General features: G+C 34.4%; 1 protein-coding gene across 1 annotated transcript in view; it reads right to left on the reverse strand.

Annotated features, from left to right (window-relative positions):
• The window catches only part of GBE1 (1,4-alpha-glucan branching enzyme 1), a 265,023-nt gene that overhangs the window by 153,082 nt on the left and 92,597 nt on the right, over nucleotides 1–19,344 (reverse strand). The window contains exons 4-6 of the mRNA XM_017540010.2: nucleotides 5,061–5,186; nucleotides 4,099–4,234; nucleotides 1,303–1,393 (exon numbers count right to left, since the gene is read on the reverse strand). Of these exons, the coding sequence (XP_017395499.1) occupies nucleotides 1,303–1,393; nucleotides 4,099–4,234; nucleotides 5,061–5,186 (353 nt within the window). The remainder of the gene's footprint in view (nucleotides 1–1,302; nucleotides 1,394–4,098; nucleotides 4,235–5,060; nucleotides 5,187–19,344) is intronic.

A 19,344-nucleotide genomic window follows, 5' to 3' on the forward strand; every position in this document is an offset into this window, starting at 1 on the left:
ACCCCAACATCAAATATATACTTTCTGAAGTTCATATGACAGGTCAGAGAGACTTAAGTTTGGGAGTTAACATTTAGCATATATTTAAGCTACAAAAATGGATGAGACTTGATGAGATCCTCCCAGGTATTTAATATACACAAAAAAGAGAATGGAACTAAGTACTGAGTACTGGGATGTCCAGTACTTAGTGGTCATAAAGATCAAGACAAAAGAGCAAAGGAAATTAACAGTAAGCAACAAGTGAGGTGGGAAAAGCAACAACAGGAGGTCAAAATATTCTGGGATCCAGGGAAAGAAAAAGGTTCCAAGAAAGTGAGAGTAACCAGCTGTGCTGACAGCTGAAGTAAGCTAAGAATTGCCTACTGTCCTCAACAATGTGAAGGTTACTAACCCCTTGACAAAAGCAACTTCAGTGAAGAGGCAGACAGCCTACTTGGAATGGGCTCAAGAAAGAACCAGAGTGGAGGATTTGGAGGCAGTACTATAAATAACTCAGTCAGGGAGAACTAACATAAACAGAAACAGGTAAATGAGCCAGTTATCTTTTTTCTATGTCTGAAATGTTACCTATTTATGCCCACTTCACCCCTTTCCCCAGTTAACTCTTAGTCATGTTTTAGACCTCACTTGCAATATTAGTTCTGATCTAAACTGATCAGACCTCTGATTATAGCTCCCTGTTATTTTCATTTTAGCTTTTATTACAGTTAAAAATAATAATATGTATGTATGATGATTGGAGCAATGCCTATATATCACAAACTCCACAACACTGAGAGCGCTGGACTTCTTCAGTTGTGGTCATTTAGATCAGCACCACTTTAACTGCATAGAACCCCTTGGTGTCTTTCTGTCCAGAGAGCAACATTCCATCCATTTCAGCCTGGAGGGAAGGGCAGTCCTTCTGTGAGTAGTAACCATCCTACCAAGGGCCTCTTCAGTGACCTTCCTAGCTGAGTCAGTCTCTTTCCAGAAAACGATGTGCTCTCTCACAATAAAGGCTTCCATAAGACAAGGTTTTCTGACTAAAACTTGGACCTCCAAATATGTGACAATTACAGCAGGTAATGACATTCTATATCACAAATCATCCCATGAAGAGCAACGTAAATTCAAGGACAATTTTTAAGGCTGGAAGGGAAGAAGGTCTGTGACCTTAGTAAAAGAAAATGTTCAGCTTCTGTTAACTCTGTTAACTCTCAAATGTTACACAATGTCATATAAAATGTAAAATTTCATTTTATTTATTTAAACATTTTACTAAAAATAAAAAAGAATATAATGAGCCTTTGATGTTACCTTGAAGCTGCAAAGAAGCTTGTGATTTGGTAACCAAAGCTGGCATAGTAAGCATGCTCCATGATTGCCATCAACTGAATGCAGTTGTATCCTATATAAGGCAATGGTCATATATAAATTAAAAGCCACAAACAAACAAACAAAAAAAGTAATAGGGAAAAAAGCACCCTTATTCCAAATACATTAAAATTGAGAAGCAATCTAGAAGCTCTGATCGTCTGGAAAAGTTCTACTACATTAACATTTTCTGTTTGACCTTCTAACACAACATTGGATACTTAGACTCTTAGAGCTTTATTCTGACTAGCTATTTGATATATCTTTATTTTAACAAGCAATAAATAATATGCAAATTTACTTAATTTGGTTTTAGCATATTAAAGATGGCAATCTCCATATGCTAAACATCAGCTACACTTGTAATATTCATATTGAAGACTATGAAAGCTAAATAAAAATAATCAGTTGCATGACATATACTTCTTATTTTGGCTCTTTCTATATATTTCAGCCCATTTTATCACATAGCATAAGAAATATCATCAAATCCACATTTTCCACAAAGGAGATTTTTTTGTTTTTGAGAAGCAGTCTCTCTCTGTTACCCAGGCTGAAGTGCAGTGGCATGATCTCGGCTCACTGCAACCCCTGCCTGCTGGGTTCAAGCAATTCTTCTGCCTCAGCCTCCCGAGTAGTTGGGACCACAGGTGCATGCCAAGACACCCAGTTAACTTTTTGTATTTTTATTAGAGACAGGGTTTTACCATACTGGCCACGGTGGTCTTGAACTCCTGACCTCAGGTGATCCACTTGCCTCAGCCTTTCAAAGCGCTGGGGTTACAGGTGTGAGCCACCACGCCCAGCCCACAAGGTAGCTTTTATAGAGTCAGCACTAATGCTTCTACTTTCCACTATATAATTTGCACCTATAAAATTATTTCAAAGTTGCACACATGCATGCATGTGCACATACAAACACACATCACCTTCCTTTCTTCATCTGAATATGTTTTGCTCTAACAGTAAACAAAGTGACTCAAAAAAGCAGATACTGTGTTTTAAAAATCCACAGCATTAAAAAAATTCTAATGTATTTTTAATATAAGTAAATAATCAGAGAAAAAAAGTGTTGGTCTTAAAAAAAAAGCTAGGAAAAACAGGTTTTTATTCTTGAAGGATAATTTGGTAAAATTTTCAAATATTATTTCATTACTTTGGAAGTTATATTTCTGTAACATACATAGAAAATATTCTTATTTGGCTCTCAAAGTCCAATTAATATAAGTTTTATGATTTTCTTAAGTTTTATATAAGTTCATTTTTAATGCAAGTTCATTTAAATATACAACTATACTTGCAAATATACTTCTAAACAAACAAAGGTATTAGATTAGTTTCATTCTTCTGGGTTGACATCTTGTAGATTTTCATTTTTACAAGTACATTTTTCAGTACATCATTAATACTGGAACAATTACAAATTCACATGCAGAATTCAGGATTTACACATTTAAAGAAGAGCATAAACTTGTCCATGACTTAATAATCTACTGAAAAGTTATTACTCTTGGCTTTTCTATTGTAAAAAATCTAATTAACCCTACCAGGCCTGATAAATATAAATATAAACTTCTCAAGTAAATATGCTAATTATTAAATCCTATAACAAAATATAGAGTTTATGGTTATTTGTCTACTGTGCAATAAATATCATTCTTATAATCAAGCACAAATTTATAGTTTTAGTCTTAATTTTTATGACATTAATCATTCCTGGATTCACTTACATTCCAGGTGCTAGGCTAGGCAATTCAGACACAAAGATGAATAAGAGAATCCTTGTGCTGCTGTACGTTCTGCAAGAACTGGGTCATAAGCAATCTATTTCACTATAATATGAAATAATATATCAAATATAATAATTTAGCATAATATCTATTAACTATAATTAATACTAAATTATCTATACATTTAATTAATTTTGGTTTCTGGAACCTGACTTTGCCATCATGGATAATCCATACATAACTGAAAACTTTAACCATGACTTACAAACCTTTCTTCTAGCCAAATTTTGCGTAGAAGAAACTAAAACTTCTCCCTAGCAGAAGCAGTGTAATTAAATGTGCTGTATCCTCCTGCCTAGCCATTGAAGTAGGTGTTAAATATACTGTTATATTATTTTAAACAGCATTACTTATAAAAACAACAGATTTAAAGCACACTGAATCAATAATTCAGCATATAGTATTCACTCTCTGCTTCATTATGAAGACAGGATGTGTGCCATTACAGTTCAATATGTGAACATCTAGCACAATGTGTCTCACATAGATATTCTATAAATGTTTGTTAAATAAGTCATCCAGGCAAGGGCTATATGCAATAACTCTGATAAAAAATGAGTTCCAGGCACATTACAAATATGAGATTTTTTTTCCCTAATAGACTAAAATGAACAGGCTATAATCAATGATCACTTAAATTGATAAAGGTTTCCTCCAGTAGAAAAGTAATTATGCTTACATATTTATCTACAATTTTGGAAGTCATCAGTTCACATTACTTAAAATTGAAATTGGAATAATATCTTTAATTCTTATGCTCTATCTTATTCTATTTCTCTTTTCTATGCTATCACTATTACAGGGCAATTTGAGAAGCCTAAAATAAAATGCATTTCTATTACATATTTTATCTCCTAACACAAAGAAGAGACACTTGTAATTAGCTTTTCTAATAAGAGAACAGACTCATTAAAATTTTATCTGAATAAAAATCACAGTTATTACTTACCAAGGTCTTTGATTCTTGGTAGTACATTGCATGTAAAATGTTTATAAGAAGCTACTTTTCCTTCATGGGAAGAAATTCCCACATGAGATTCATAAATTCTTAGACTTCGTGGCTTCTTTGGTCTGGAATGCTTAAACTAAAGAATATAAAATTACATATAAAATAAAACAGGGATTCAGGTGTGACCCTAACTGATCAAGTATATTTTTTTTAAATGGTGAAGAAACTCAAACACTTGGAGCTATTCTCACAAATAAAAGTCACTGGCTACACTCACTAAATTTTCTTTTGGGGAAAAAAGTCCTTCTTATGGTCCAGATAGTGGACCTATTTTACAAGAGAAATACTTAATGGTTTATGCCTTATCATTGAGTAAAGATTTTTTTTTTTTGAGCTTAGGCCTCATAGAAAATGTAAGAGCCATGAAATACATACATAATTATCAAATGGAAAGCATATATCAACAGACTCCAATGATGTAAAGGACAGAAAGTGAGTTCAAACATACACAGAACACTTGTCAATTATACGGCAGTAAAAATTACCCTAATTAATACATTCATGAGATGGTCTTTCCTATTCCATGCTTCTAAGGACATTGATCCTAATTCAAACCCATGACACTGAGACATACTGTATTAAAGAGCATTTGATAAATCAAAAATTGTAGTTTAAGAAAAAAACAAAAACAGTATCCTTTACTGATCAGTATGTAGCAATTTAGTATTCTATGTTTTCCTTAACCTCAAAAACATATACAAACACAAAACTCACTTCTATATTTTATTGGCTACAGAAGACAGACTCTGATACAGGTACAGTATAAGAGGAATACTATGATGCAAAATACTCAACTGTCAGTGAAGAGAAGCATTGAACATTACTATAAAAGTATAAAAGTAAAAATTAATTTTAACAGAAATATTAGAAAAAGGATTTATTTAAAGATTTGTTGTTCTCACTTTATATAAGTGCTCTGGATCCCAGTGTATCCAATCATAATTCACATTATCAGCTTCACGAACCACATACTTTGCCCACGGTGAAATACGATACAAGATCTCTCCACTTTTACTAGTAATAACTACCTAAAAAGAGAAGGAGATGTTATTGCTTTAAATACTTTCAAACTCTGATAATACATAATGGTTTAGGAGTATTGCTACAAGTAGGAAAGGAGGAATGATCTTAAGAATCTGGACCACCATACAGATGTGTGACCTTCAGGAACATACTGCAATTCTATCAATGTTGGTTTTTCTCATCTGCTATTACTATATCATCCTTGAAGTAACTTCCTAGTTTGAACATTTAATAATTTTCTGGCAATTACCACCACTGCAAACCAGCCATGAGAATGTGTAATTAAACAGAGTAGATACTAAAAAGACAAGAATATTATTTGGAAGCTGCTGTCAATAAATCAATCAATGAAAGGAAATCATCCTACTCCATTAAAAAAAGGAATTAGTGAGTTATATAACCAACTCTTTTGTTTCCTTTATATAGCAACTAATGATAACATTTCAGGAAGCTAAAGGAGAAAAACAGGTTTGATTAACACAATGTGTGCGCACAGACACATACAGACATTTTCCACACCTCCTCAACTTCTTTTACCTCCAATTTGCTGTATTCTTTATCATATAAAACCAAACATTACCTCCTTTAATCATCCGTTCATGTTTGCCAACAGTACCACTACTGTTTTTGATAATAAAAAATAAAATAAAAATTTTTATTTTTATACTGAATCTACCATTGAGACTTGAACTGAACAAATGATTTTGAATCTATCCAGCCACATAAATGGAATTTCCAAATGATTGAAATTGTAGCTATTGATTGATTGATTGATTGATTGATAGGGTATCACTCTGTCACCCAGGGTGGAGGACAGAGGTGCAGTCACAGCTTACTACAGCCTCAACTTCCCAGGCTCAGGTGATCCTCCTACTTGAGCCTATGGAGGAGCTGGGACTACAGGCACGTGCCGCCATGCTCAGCTAATTTGGGTTGGTGGCGGGGGGCGGTTGTAGAAATGTTGCCCAGCCTGATCTTGAACTCTTGGACTCAAGTTGTCCTCCTGTCTCAGCCTCCCAAAGTGCTGAGATCACAGGCAGGAGTCACTGCATGAGGCTGAAATTGTGGCTTTTACACAAAGTTATCTTTTTTACTGAACTTTCTAAAAAATAATGGTAGAACATGATGAAAAAAATGTCCAGATTAAGAGCTATATTATGCCCTCATCATTGAGAAAGTCTCAATGACTTTGAGTCATTCTTCTTCAGTCTCCTCTAACAGAGAAAAGCTTAAGTACTCACAATTCTTGGTAATTAAATATTTGTATAATGCTTTATAGTTTATAAAGGACTTTTACATTCTTATCTTACTTGATTCCAGAAAATCTTTATGACCCAAATATTTTAAGTGAGATTATGTACATTGCCAAAAGTCCCAAAATAACCAAGTGGCAGAGCCAAAAGCTGAACACAGAGCTTCTAATACTCACCTCTTTACTCCGAACACGATTCCACAGCACTTTCTTCAGGTGCCAAAAAATAACACATCATGGTTTATGATGGAGAGGCCAAGTATGCGGTGAAAGGATTGTCTAACTTACATGAATACAATTATTTCTCCTTCATTATGCCTCCCAGCTATTAAAGCTTATCATAGCCAGGCGCTGCTATTATTCAAGGGATTACCACAAAACATGAATCAATAAGACCAACCTACTTCAAGATTATTTTATCTTAAAAAAAAAAAAAGTTCCTTAAGCTACATGAATTTCTAGCATAATATGTTATAGTAATACGTTTGAGAATGGGCCTCTTGCTCACTCACCAACCCAGAACAAGGTATGAGGAAACAAAATGCTATAAATCAGTTTTTGGTGGCTACCACTTTGGCTAATCTATCCATCTATGCTTCTCCGTTTTGTAAATGTCTCCATAATAACTCCAAAGGCACACCATAAACTAATCATCATTTCTGAAGGTGTCTGTTGGCAGAGAAAATATCTGACATTTTAAGGCATGAAGAATCTACTTCAGGCTAAATTTAACCCCCACATCCTCTGGAACACTAATCCATTCATCTTGCTGTACACAGCAATGTCTCCAGAGGCTACTGAGTGATGGGTATTGAAAGGAACAGTCCCTCCATGGGTCTCTGATGCTCCTACATCTTTTGCTGGGTATGCCAAGAAGGTGAGGCCCTGACCATTGTTAATGGGAGCCATAACTTAGGGCTGTGCTTGTAGCGAGCAACCTTGAAGGATGTCATGATGATGCCCTTGAAGACACAGAGATGCTACAAAAGAAGGGAATCTTCAGGCTCCATATTATCCAACTATGATGTGAACCCACTGTGTGAGCAGCAGCCATCTGGATCATATAGTGTTACCCCTGTGGGGCTTGGAGGATAAGGGGAACCAATGCAAATATGATACCTACTGTGCCATAAGTAATAAAATAATTCATCTCTGTTCTAGGAGCCCTGTGCCAGAATTGATGTTATGGTAACAGGTTAACTTCTAGGTTTGTAGGTAGGGGTAAATCAAATCACAGATCTGACAAAGCGGTATTTGCTCATTCACTGAATGACTTCAATATTTTGTTTCCAAAAGTGCTGTATTTTCCTACACTAACAGTCATTTCTACTAGGGTTGGTTGTTGGAGTGGAGCATTTTAGTTTTCCCATTTCCTCCTTCTCTCTTAGTAACAGAATTGCAACCAAATGTTAAGTAGAGCAAAGCTTTTTACCAAATCAGGAACACTGACCTGTGATTGTTACATAATAAATATCTCTACTCTTTAGGCCCCCTGAATTCTGCAAGTATTTTCGTTACAGTAACTTAGGTTTTCCTTACTGATACACTGGTCTATAGTAGCCACATCACCTTGCTTTTCACTTTCTCTTCCTAAATTGTTGTAATCTCCATAACCAAATAATAGTATCATAATAAATCTAAATAGATTTAATTTGAGAGACAATGCAGAAAGTAAAGACTATATATAGCCTTTATGGACTAAACTTTGCTCACAAAACTCTTTTGGTGAGGGAAGGGTACATCCTACATTTGTGTTATGCTGCAATGAGTTAAAATTCCAGTTGAAAAAATTTTTAGAGAAAACTTTATGTCATTTAACTCACAACCTCAAAATGTCAGCATGCTATGGAGCAAACTGAAAGAGCTGGCTTGATTGATCTTTCAACAATAAGTCTGGTAACTAATGTTTAAAAGAGTTCACTTGATACTGTCAAATAGGAAGTCTGATACACTGCTAGTGTGAGTATAAACCAGTATAAAATTTCTAAAAAGAAATGTGACAATCTGCATCAAAAATTCAGAAAAATTAACTCCATGTCAGGCACAGTGGCTCACACCTATAATCCCAGCACTTTGGGAGGCTAAAATGGGAGGATCACTTGAGGCCAGGAATTTGAGGCTAGCCTGGGCAACCTAAGGAGATCTGGTCTCTACAAAATATTAATAAAAAATTAAATTAAATTAAACTGGCATGATGATGTATGCATATAGTACTCATTAATTACTAGGGTGAAGCAAGAGGGTCACTTGAGCCAAAGAATTCAAGGGTACAGTGAGCTATGATCATGATACTGCACTCTACCCTGGATAACAGAATAAGACTCTGTCTATTAAAAGAAAAAAGTAACTTCAATGAGTCAGCAGTACTAATTATCAAACTGCCCCCATGGAAACAATCAGAAATGTGCCCAAAACACTACATCTTTGTCTATTAGTCTTAGTGCTACTTCTATTAGCAAAGACAGAGTGACCGAATAATGCAGAGTTGTTTAAAAATTATACTATCGAATCATATTAAAGGTTGCAGAAAAAGTCTTCTAAGTTATGTGAAGGAATATACTGTATCTTTCTAATGTAAATGCACAAAAACTCACAGCCCAAAGTATTTTAAAAGATATAAAAATATTAATATGGTTAACTGCGGGTAAGGGGATTGTTAGTAGTTTTTATTTTCCAGCTATATATTTTGACATTATCACTTCATTTACTTGTATAGCTTCCAGATTTCAAAAACATAAGTAGTTTAGTAAGGATTGCAAATATATGAATCATGTAATCACACATACATCTGTAGAGTATGCTACTTAAGGTACAAGCTGCATACCTTAAGTATATTAACACATTGTTTAAGAAATACAACTTAAAAAATACATCATATTACTGGAAAGAAATATAATGAAAATAATACCATAATAATACCAGATAATATGATAATAATCCAAATAATTTGATAATAATCAAATTATTTCTTTGATTTATAGGAGGTTTTCATCAACAGATATTATTAGATTACATAATTTAATAAAAGAAACCTCTAACTTCGAAAAAGTCAAATTAACTTAGTGAATGGTTTAAAGTCAAATTTTATTTAGAACATGTCATTTAGAACTCAATACACAATATAAAAAACAGTAAATGGTAAAGACAAAAAAGAGTGTGTGTGTTTCTGCGTGTGGGTGTATATGTGTTCATTCATGCTTGGAATAAATTTTAAAATGCTTCTTGCAAAAAAGACATTTTCCATGTACTGGAAAATTACTGACATAATATGTTCCATAGGTGGCCAACAATTTTACATCAAAATGTCGGATGTGTTCAGCTGGTTAGAAGTAAATGTTAGCATACTCTGAAATATGGTAATGAATATAGCTCTAGGTTTCATGAATGAAAGCGTAGCCAACTAACAGAAAAGGCACAGTTTTGAATCACATAATTCAAATTGCCCCAATTATGCTACAGACATCTCCTAATGTTGTGAGGACCTTTTCTTAAATTTTTTTTTTTTTTTTTTTTTTTGCTTAAAGCAGAGTGAAAAAAAAAGTTATTGATCAAGATAACTATTTGATAGGGTACAGGTCAAAATGAATTATGAAACAAGTGATTTCCGATTTACAGAGCAATACTACCACCACTTCTTTTTTTATTTGACTTTTAAAATTTCAGCTTTATTGAGGTATAATTGATAAAAATTGAATATATTCAAGGTGTAAAGCATAACGTTTTGATATATGTACACATAAACACAACATATTTTAACAACATGTATATTACATATTTCCACCAATCAGAAGAGATGATGGCCACAGAGTACAGGCCCCCTAACTTGCCAGCTGTTAATGCTTTAGTAGCTGGGTTGTCCTGAGTTCTGGAAGTAACAGGAGGGTGGTGGGAGTGGTACTAACAAAGTCCCTGAGCAGTGGTTATTTATCAAGCATAAAAATATTTTTTTATTTGGCCAGGTACAGTGGCTCACACCTATAATCCCAACAATTTGGGAGGCCAAGGTAGATGGATCACTTGAGGTCAGGAGTTCGAGATCAGCCTGGCCAACATGGTGAAATCCTGTCTTTACTAAAAATACAAAAATTAGCCAGGTGTGGTGGCAGGCACCTATAATCCTAGCTACTCAGGAGGCTGAGGCAGGAGAACTGCTTGAACCCGGGAAGCAGAGGTTGCACTGAGCCAAGACAGCACTGTTGCACTCCAACCTGGGGGAAAAGAGAGAGACCGCCTCAAAAAAGAAAAAAATATTTTAATAATAAGTATAACCATATCATTGAACAATGCTGATTATCAATATTCTATATGCATGTATATATATATATATGAGTGTGTGTTTATAATGTGACTGAAACAGACACATAGAGACAGAAACAGAAATATACACATATACATACATATTACAATTAATTCTTTTTTTTTTTTTTTTGAGATATTGGAGTCTCACTCTGTCACCCAGGTTGGACTGCAGTGGCATAATCTCAGTTCAATGCAACCTACACCTCCCGGGTTCAAATGATTATCTTGCTATAGCTGGGATTATAGTCACATGCCACCACGTCTGGCTAATTTTTATTTTTAGTAGAGACAGAGTTTCACCATATTGGCCAGCCTCATCTTGAACAACTGACCTCAGGTGATCTGCCCACCTTGGCCTCCAAAAGCACTGGGATTACAGGCATGAGCCACTGCAGCTGGCCTATAATTAACTCTTAAGTAATTTGTAGAAGAAGGTAGAAGGAACATAAAAAAGAAAAAAGGTAATCAAACATTTGTAATTAAGTAGAAAAATAAGTAATATTCCAGAGGAAAATCTTAAAACTCTACCAATGACCTGAATCCCGAATAAATAAATGTGTGTGTGTGTGTGTGTGTGTGTGTGTGTGTTTATTTTTTATTTTTATTTTTTTGAGATGGGGTTTCGCACTTGTCGCCCAGGCTGGAGTGCAATGGCACCATCTTGGCTCACTGCAATCTCCACCTCCTGGGTTAAAGGGATTCTTCTGCCTCAGCCTCCCGGGTAGCTGAGATTAAGGCACCCGCCACCATGCCCAGCTAATTTTTGTATTTTTTTTTAGAGACAGGGTTTCACATGTTGACCAGGCAGCTGGTCTCAAATGTCTGACCTCAGTTGACCCACCTGCCGTGGCCTCTCAAAATGCTGGGATTACAGGCATGAACTACCATGCCCAGCCAAATGTGTGTTTTTAATAGTCACAAACATATAGTGTAAACATTATTTTTCAATACATAGAATTTATAATCACTAAAACTTTAGCTTAATACAATTTAAAATAAAGCTGAGAAATTTAATTTTAACTGAATTAATCTTTTACTACTCATCCTTGTTTTTGTTTTGTTTAAAACAGGGCCTATCTGTATAAATTCTCTTCGCAGTTCTGCTTGTTATTTCTGCTGGGCCAATTTAACATTCATTAAGATTATGTGAAGATTATGTGAGAAAGAATCTCTTTGCCATTGTATGAGGCTGAAAATGGCCTCCCAAAAGATGTCCACATCCTACCCCAAGACTCTGTGAATGATACCTTCTGTGACAAAAAGATCTTTGCAGATGTGATTAAAGTAGAAATCTGGAAATGAAGAGATTCTTACTCCATTTCCAGATTCTTCAGGGGAACAATCACAGAGGGAGATTTTACATGTAAAAGAGGAGAGGACAACGTGACCAAGGAGGAAGAGAGTGGAATGACACAGATACTAGCAAAGGAATGCCAGCCACTACCAGAAGCAAAGAAAGGCCAGCCACTACCCCTAGGACCTCCAGAGGGACTGTGGCCCTGCCAACATTTGATTTCAGCCCAGTGACACTGATTTTTAACTTCTAGACTTCAAAGCTATGAGAGAATACATTTACATTATTTAAATCCAACATATTTATGCAGCAGCCATAGGAAAGTAACAGCCAATAAGGGAAAAATTGGAAACAATAATTTTTCGATAATAAAAGGGAAATATACTTTAGTTGAACTTTGTCAGTACTAGAAAGAGTTAAAAGATATACGTTATCTTCATGAGTAGTCTAAATAATAATTTGTCTTGTGTTCATTTCCTACTCCAAAAAGTAGACAAATATGTACCAATACATTATAGTGTCCCCAACTATACAAGGTAAGTCTCCTTGAAGATTCCCAGGTAAGGCAAACCCCATCACAATAAACACTGCAGAGTTCCATAATGGATAAAAGAGGCTTTAACAATGTGAATTTGTGGTCAGGCACATGGCGCAGGCCTGTAATCCCAGCACTTTGGGAGGCTGAGGTGGGCGGATCACCTGAGGTCAGGAGTTCCAGACCAACCTGATCCATATGATGAAACTATGTCTGTACTAAAAATACAAAAATTAACCAGGCGTGGTGGCAGGCACCTGTAGTTCCAGCTACACAGAAGGTTGAAACAGGACAATTGCTTGAACTAGGCAAGTGGAGGTTGCGGTGAGCCGAGATCATGCCACCGCACTCCAGCTTGGGCGACAGAGTGAGACTAACTCTCAAAAAAAAAAAGTAAATTTGTAATACAGAATTTTTATACCTAGCATTTTTTCCACATAAGTATTTTCAAAGATTATACAAAACAATCGCTGCATATGTGATGTAAATGAAGACTAAATTTATCATATGGAAAAGCGAAGGGAGTATTTTTTCTACCCGATATCCGACGTATTTGCTTTATTAAGCAAAGATAAAACTAGTTAAGTAAACAGATAATCAGTGAACAAAAAAAAAAATACTTACTTAAAAAATTGCATTCTGAATTTCCTAATTAAGAAGATGAAAATCAGAAACATTCTTCATAGTAACTGCTAGTTCATTGTGAACTTTGGGTTTATATTTCTATTAATGGCGAATTAAAACAAAGAGACCACTAAAATTATCACGGTAGTTTTCTAATAATAATAGACCTTGATATATTAATGACTACATCCTGGATAAATTTTTATAAAGCTGTACGTAGTTGATTGATAAAATTATATACACTAGGGTAATATTTAGGCTATAAAGGACATTATATATTATTTAATTAAGCCTGCTATGGGTACCAAAAAAACATAACTGTTTCTTGAAGTTATTTTAATTCTCTGTTAATTTTATCTGGGTACTAAAGTTCATATATTTTAGAAATCTCCTTCTTTGCCTCACTTAGTTCATAATTTTCAAGTAATCAAATGAACTTACACAATCATATGCATAAAAAAATCATCCTTCTGCTGCCTTTTACATCTACAATGTTCAGGAATTGAGAGAGGTGGATAGAGAGGTGAAATGATTAGCCGAAGCCCCTGAGCTCTTATGTTATGCAACACTGGGCACTATACAGGAGTAAAGAAGATCTCCTTTCCATCAGCTCCCATTATTTTAGATTTCTATTTTAAAACATGCCATCACAATGTATTTTTTAAATAAAAAACAATAAACCTTTCCAAGGTTGAATTCATAACAACAGCTTGAATAGGATAGTTAAAGGGTTTCTCTAACAAAAATACTTATTAATCATAATTTTAAAACCTCACTAACTGAAAAGACTGAACATATTAGCTATGAAAAATAAATTTGTAATGTGACACAAATGAGTGTCAGATTGATTTATACAAAACTTTGGCATAACAGACACAGAGGTATAGAACAAAAATTACTATTTTTTAGGTATAACATGCATAGCTACTTTGTCCCTGACAACACCAATTAGACAATTATAAATATATCACAAACTCATTTCTGTAATACTTACATGTGGGAGAAAAGAAACTACAGAATATTGCCAAAAGTAAATAAATAAAGATCAGTAGGCACTTCTAAAAGCAGGTCCTGACTTAGAATGATTTAGAGAGACAGAAGCTTCTGAACCTATAAAAAAAAGTATTATCCCCCAAGATTTATACCCTAGTTCCCCTATCTTCTAGCCTAGTTAAGAAGTATTACAATTGTAATGTTTTTCTTTCTCTACTTTTCTACCGAGGCAAATCTTTAAAGAAATAAAGAAACAACTAAGTAGGACTGGTAAAGTGTTTGCTTCATTTCAAGTACATTTCCTGAACAAAAAACTTATAAAGTGAGGTCGCTACAAAAAGACAAATCCAAAGGGATTATCTGAGATTTAGGAAGCAGGCATTGAAAACGATATCCCTGAATAAGTAAGAATAACTACTCGTAGGTGAAAAGAAAAGGAACAATGCTGAGATGTTATAATCATGTAGAGATTGATTAGGTGTCTTAGACTAGAAAACAAATGAATTACACATGATACCAAAATATGCGATTTAAACATCCAAGATATTGAAAGATCAATATAGTAATAAAAGGAAAAAGCTATGAAAAGGGGAAAAAATCACTGAGTTTTCATTATTGAAAAAGTGTGCTTCAAAGAATCTCATCCATGTGCAGTGAAGGCTAGAATTCTATTAAGTAAACAGGGTTATAATCTGGTATGAAGCCAATAAAAAATCTAAGAAGTATTTTCAGAAGTGATAGGATAGAGGACGCACTATCACAGGATGAGTTGAAGATCTTTTAAAAATATTTTATTAATTATAATTACAAAAGTCTACCTGGTGATACATTCAACCATTTGAAGAAAAGAATATGATTCCTAAGCAATCATTCTTTCCTTTTCAGTTTTGGTGGTTTTTTTTTTTTTTTTTTTTTTTTTTTTTTTTTTTTTTTTTTTTTTTTTTTTTTTTTTTTTTTTTTTGAGACGGAGTTTCGCTCTTGTCACCCAGGCTGGAGTGCAATGGCATGATCTCGGCTCACTGCAACCTCTACCTCCCGGATTCAAGTGATTCTTCTGCCTCAGCCTCTCAAGAAGCTGGACTATACATGTGTGCTACCACACTGGGCTTTTTTTTTTTTTTTTTTTTTTTTTAAGTAGGGATGGGGTTTCACCATATTGGTCAGGCTGGTTTCCTACTCCTGAGCTCGTGATCCACCTCTGGGACTACATAAAAGCCTGAGCCACTGCACCCGTTCTCTAAGCAATCATTCTAAGTGTCATTGCAATGAAGTAAAATATAAAGCATGAAGGAATAAAAAGAAACAACTCAACCCCCAAAAGAAATCTAGAGAAATTCCAAAGACTACATATAGAATACATAATTCTAAAAATATAAGATCTTTTAAGATAACATACAATTATGTATTTAATAAACATTAAGACTATTACATCCAAGAATATAGTTAATGACTATTAAATAAACAGTTAACGATAAAATGAATTTCTCTTGAATCTTTAAATATTCTTTACAAATTAAAGTCTCACAGGTTGGAACACTATCATTCTTTTCTCTCCTTTCTTCTAAAACAAACCTGTATTTTGACAGGTATAGGTGGCTATTAGGGGAAAAGAACTGGAAATAGATATGTATGAACAATGACTAAAGTAAGTACAACCATGGAGAAATAAGAAAGGGATGAAATAGTTTGTATAACGGGAAAGAGACAATGACTACCTGTGGGTATGCATTTGGATAATTTCTTGTCAATCGATTTTTTTATCAGCATTCCAGTAGATTATAAAAGATGGTCAAGAATTGGAGTGACCTTTGGATAATGGACTTAGGCACTGGAGGTGGAAACAATGATGACAGGAAGAAACAGTGGTAAATAATAGGATTCTACACAATAGGCTTTTTACTTTCATCCTTCCTTGTTCAGGTATATCTAAATCTTTAAACACAAATGTCCCCATGTTATGAAGATAAAACAAAGGCATAAGGCAGCAAACTTGAACTTGATCTCTAAGTGTAACAACTCCTCTGGAAAAGTAGAGAAAACTACAGAATAAATTAGTGAATATAATTCAGTCAATAAAGCATAGGTCTGGGAATTACTCACCTGACCAATGAGTGAGACATGGGGAATATTCATAATATGAGATACAGTGACCTATGGCTGATTGTTAGAAAAAATATTATATGTTCATGAGAATGTATAATTTTCCATTTGAGCACTAGTCATGTGGGGAAATGTAATGCTACTGACATATTAGGAGGGACAAAGATGAACATACTGAAGTATTAAAAAAACCACATTTTAAATTGAAGAAAATTAAACATTAATTTTGACATTTAACATACTCTTAACTGTGGTATTCAATAAAAGAACTCAGCTTAAATGTAAATGTTTAAATCATGAATGAGATTGTATACTATGTACTTTATCAGGGAAAAAAGGTTATTTCCTGTAGGCATACCTTTATTCATTATTATTTGAAGGCATACTTGGCCAAAGTGCAAATACTTTTATTAAACATAACCAAAAATAATGTCTACCTAAACATTCACAAACTGTAATTTTCTTCATTTCTCTGGCACAGCAATGAAAGATCAAATACTAAACAAAAGCTCTCCTGAAAATAAATTGGATGCCTACCTAATTTAGAAGAAAAAAGCATTAAACACTTTTACTTTTAAAAAAAGTATTTCCAAAGAAAAATGTGAGAAAGTGTTCAATTTTCCAGACTTTATGATCGTATTTAAAATATACTGTGCCCACATTGAAGAAAAAAAGAAAAAAGATGATAAAATACAATATATTTCAGAGTACATAGATAATATGAAAAATAAGTTTGCTAATACATTTAAAGTATCTATGGAATCAATGTTTACATTAAGGGCAATCAGGAAATAGAACTTTATGAACAGTATAATTTTTTAGATAACGGTGATTCACTTGTATAAGCATTAAATAAATAAGTGGAAAAGAATGCTTTTTTATGATTATTTTTCTAAAATATATCCCACATTCCCCTGGGGTGTTAAACACTTGTTGAGATTGATTTGTATACTATCCTGTATTTTTCACCTTAATTCAGTAAGAAAACGTTAGGTTTTTATATCTGTCTTTGACAGCAGTTTTCAACCCTGAATAAACAATAAGAACTACCTGAGGAATAACTTAGAGATGCCTGAGCCCCATTTCTAACTACTGTCTCCATTCTCCCTATTGTTCTTGACTCAGATTCTGTGATCTGTAGTTTAGTGCTTTAGGAGATAAAAGCTAGACCTGAGAAGATAAAAGACAGAGTAGCTACAAGGACCAGCGTTCCAGCAATAAAATGATACATCTTTATTTTTAAAAAATAATAATACATTATCGTGGAGGAAAGAAAACATCAGGTTACAGGAAATACATTTCCTAAAACCCTGGTAATAATACTTTTACAAACCATAAAAAATATTTTGCAATAAAGTTTGTCTCAATCTCTACTTTACATTTTAAATGTATTTCTTATATTTTAACAAAAATTTACAATTACATTTAATCCTTCATAGCCTAATCTTCCTACTAATTTATTATTCTAAAATAATAAAATTTAAATCTCTTTACAAACTTAAGTCAATCTCACTTAAATAACTGAAGGCATCCATGCTAGCTCAGAAATGTATGCATTTGTGGTCCTCAGCATACCTATCATGGTCCTTAAACTCACATCATTTACTTATAAAAAAGTTTCCGCTATACTTGGGAATGCTGTCATAAAAAGAGTACGGCAAATTTACTCAAGATTCTGATCTTACCCTGTTGTTCTAACCCATCAATTTTTTTTAAATTTCACAATTTCCACACTATGTATCACATCAATCATTTGCAAAACATTAACAGTTTTGTTAAAAAAAAAAAAGTTATCATAGATCCATCTTCCCATGTGCTTTCTGATTTCCATAAAACTGGTGAGAAATATGACACTTATGTTTAAATTTATACTTTCATTAAATTAGTGATGTGATACTTTTGTGTTATATTGGTCACTTGCATTTCTTCATTTGAAAATTTCCTCTCTGTTTAAATCTTTTTTTTGTTTTCTTTTCCCTGATTTGAAAGTGCTCTGTATGTATGAAAAATGCTAGCTTTTTGTGGCCATTGTCATATATATGAATATATTTTCTTCATTCTGCTGTGTGCAAAAAGAAAGAGTTACCAATGTTACTTTAAATGCCATTACTAAAACTTGATACCTTTCTTCTCAATACATAATTATTTTACAATTGTAGCAGATATTGGCTCTTTAGTCAGTCAAACTGCCTTTCTGCATTCTTTCTTTGTATTAGAGAACATGGAAAGCTTAATATCAAATTTTTCTCACTCCCTTGCATGTAGATCTCTACATGGTTAATCAACTCATAAAAGAACCAGAAGGAAGAAGCTAGTATGCGAGGTAGATCATACAGGGATCAATCGTTTCTGCCTGAGAACCCAGAGTGAACCTTAATCTAATAAAATGCCTTTAACTACATAGTCACAAAGAGTGGAAAACTCAAAGATAACTATCATGCTGATATGGGAGTTCTGGGTAGGGAAAGTATGGTCCCTTTAAATAACATGGAAGGGGGAAAGAGAAGTGTTGGGTAGAGAAAGGTGGTTCCCTATCTAGGGCTCCACCCCTGTGGACCAAGGTGAAGACAAGCATTCCTGCCAGCCAGCCAAAATGTTGCATTTTCCAAGACCACTCTGGTCCGCCACACCCCCATCATGGGCCTACAAAAACCCAACACCTTAGCGGGCAGACACTGGCCAGAGTTGAGAGATGTACATCAGTGGAAGAAGACATAGCAGCTGGAAGGCAAGAGGACATGGAGGGAGCACACAGGCAGAAGAGCACACCAACAGACACCTGCAGGGTGGCAGGCCATCTATTGGCAGAACAAGGCATCGTTTGACCAGGGCAATCTGAAGAGAGCCAGGGCCACCAAGGGGCCCAATCCAGGGGAAAACCATCTCCCTCCTGGCTCCCACATCAGCAGAGTTACTTCCACTCAATAAAGCTTTGCACTCATTCTCCAAGTCCACGTGATCCGATTCTTCCAGTGTACCAAGGCAAGAACCCAGGATACAGGAAACCCTCTGTCCTTATGACAAGGTAGAGGGTCTAATTGAGCTGGTTAACACAAGTCGCCTACA

The sequence above is a fragment of the Cebus imitator genome, unplaced genomic scaffold, assembly GCF_001604975.1.
Source record: "Cebus imitator isolate Cc_AM_T3 unplaced genomic scaffold, Cebus_imitator-1.0 Scaffold7, whole genome shotgun sequence".
Classification (NCBI taxonomy): domain Eukaryota; kingdom Metazoa; phylum Chordata; class Mammalia; order Primates; family Cebidae; genus Cebus; species Cebus imitator.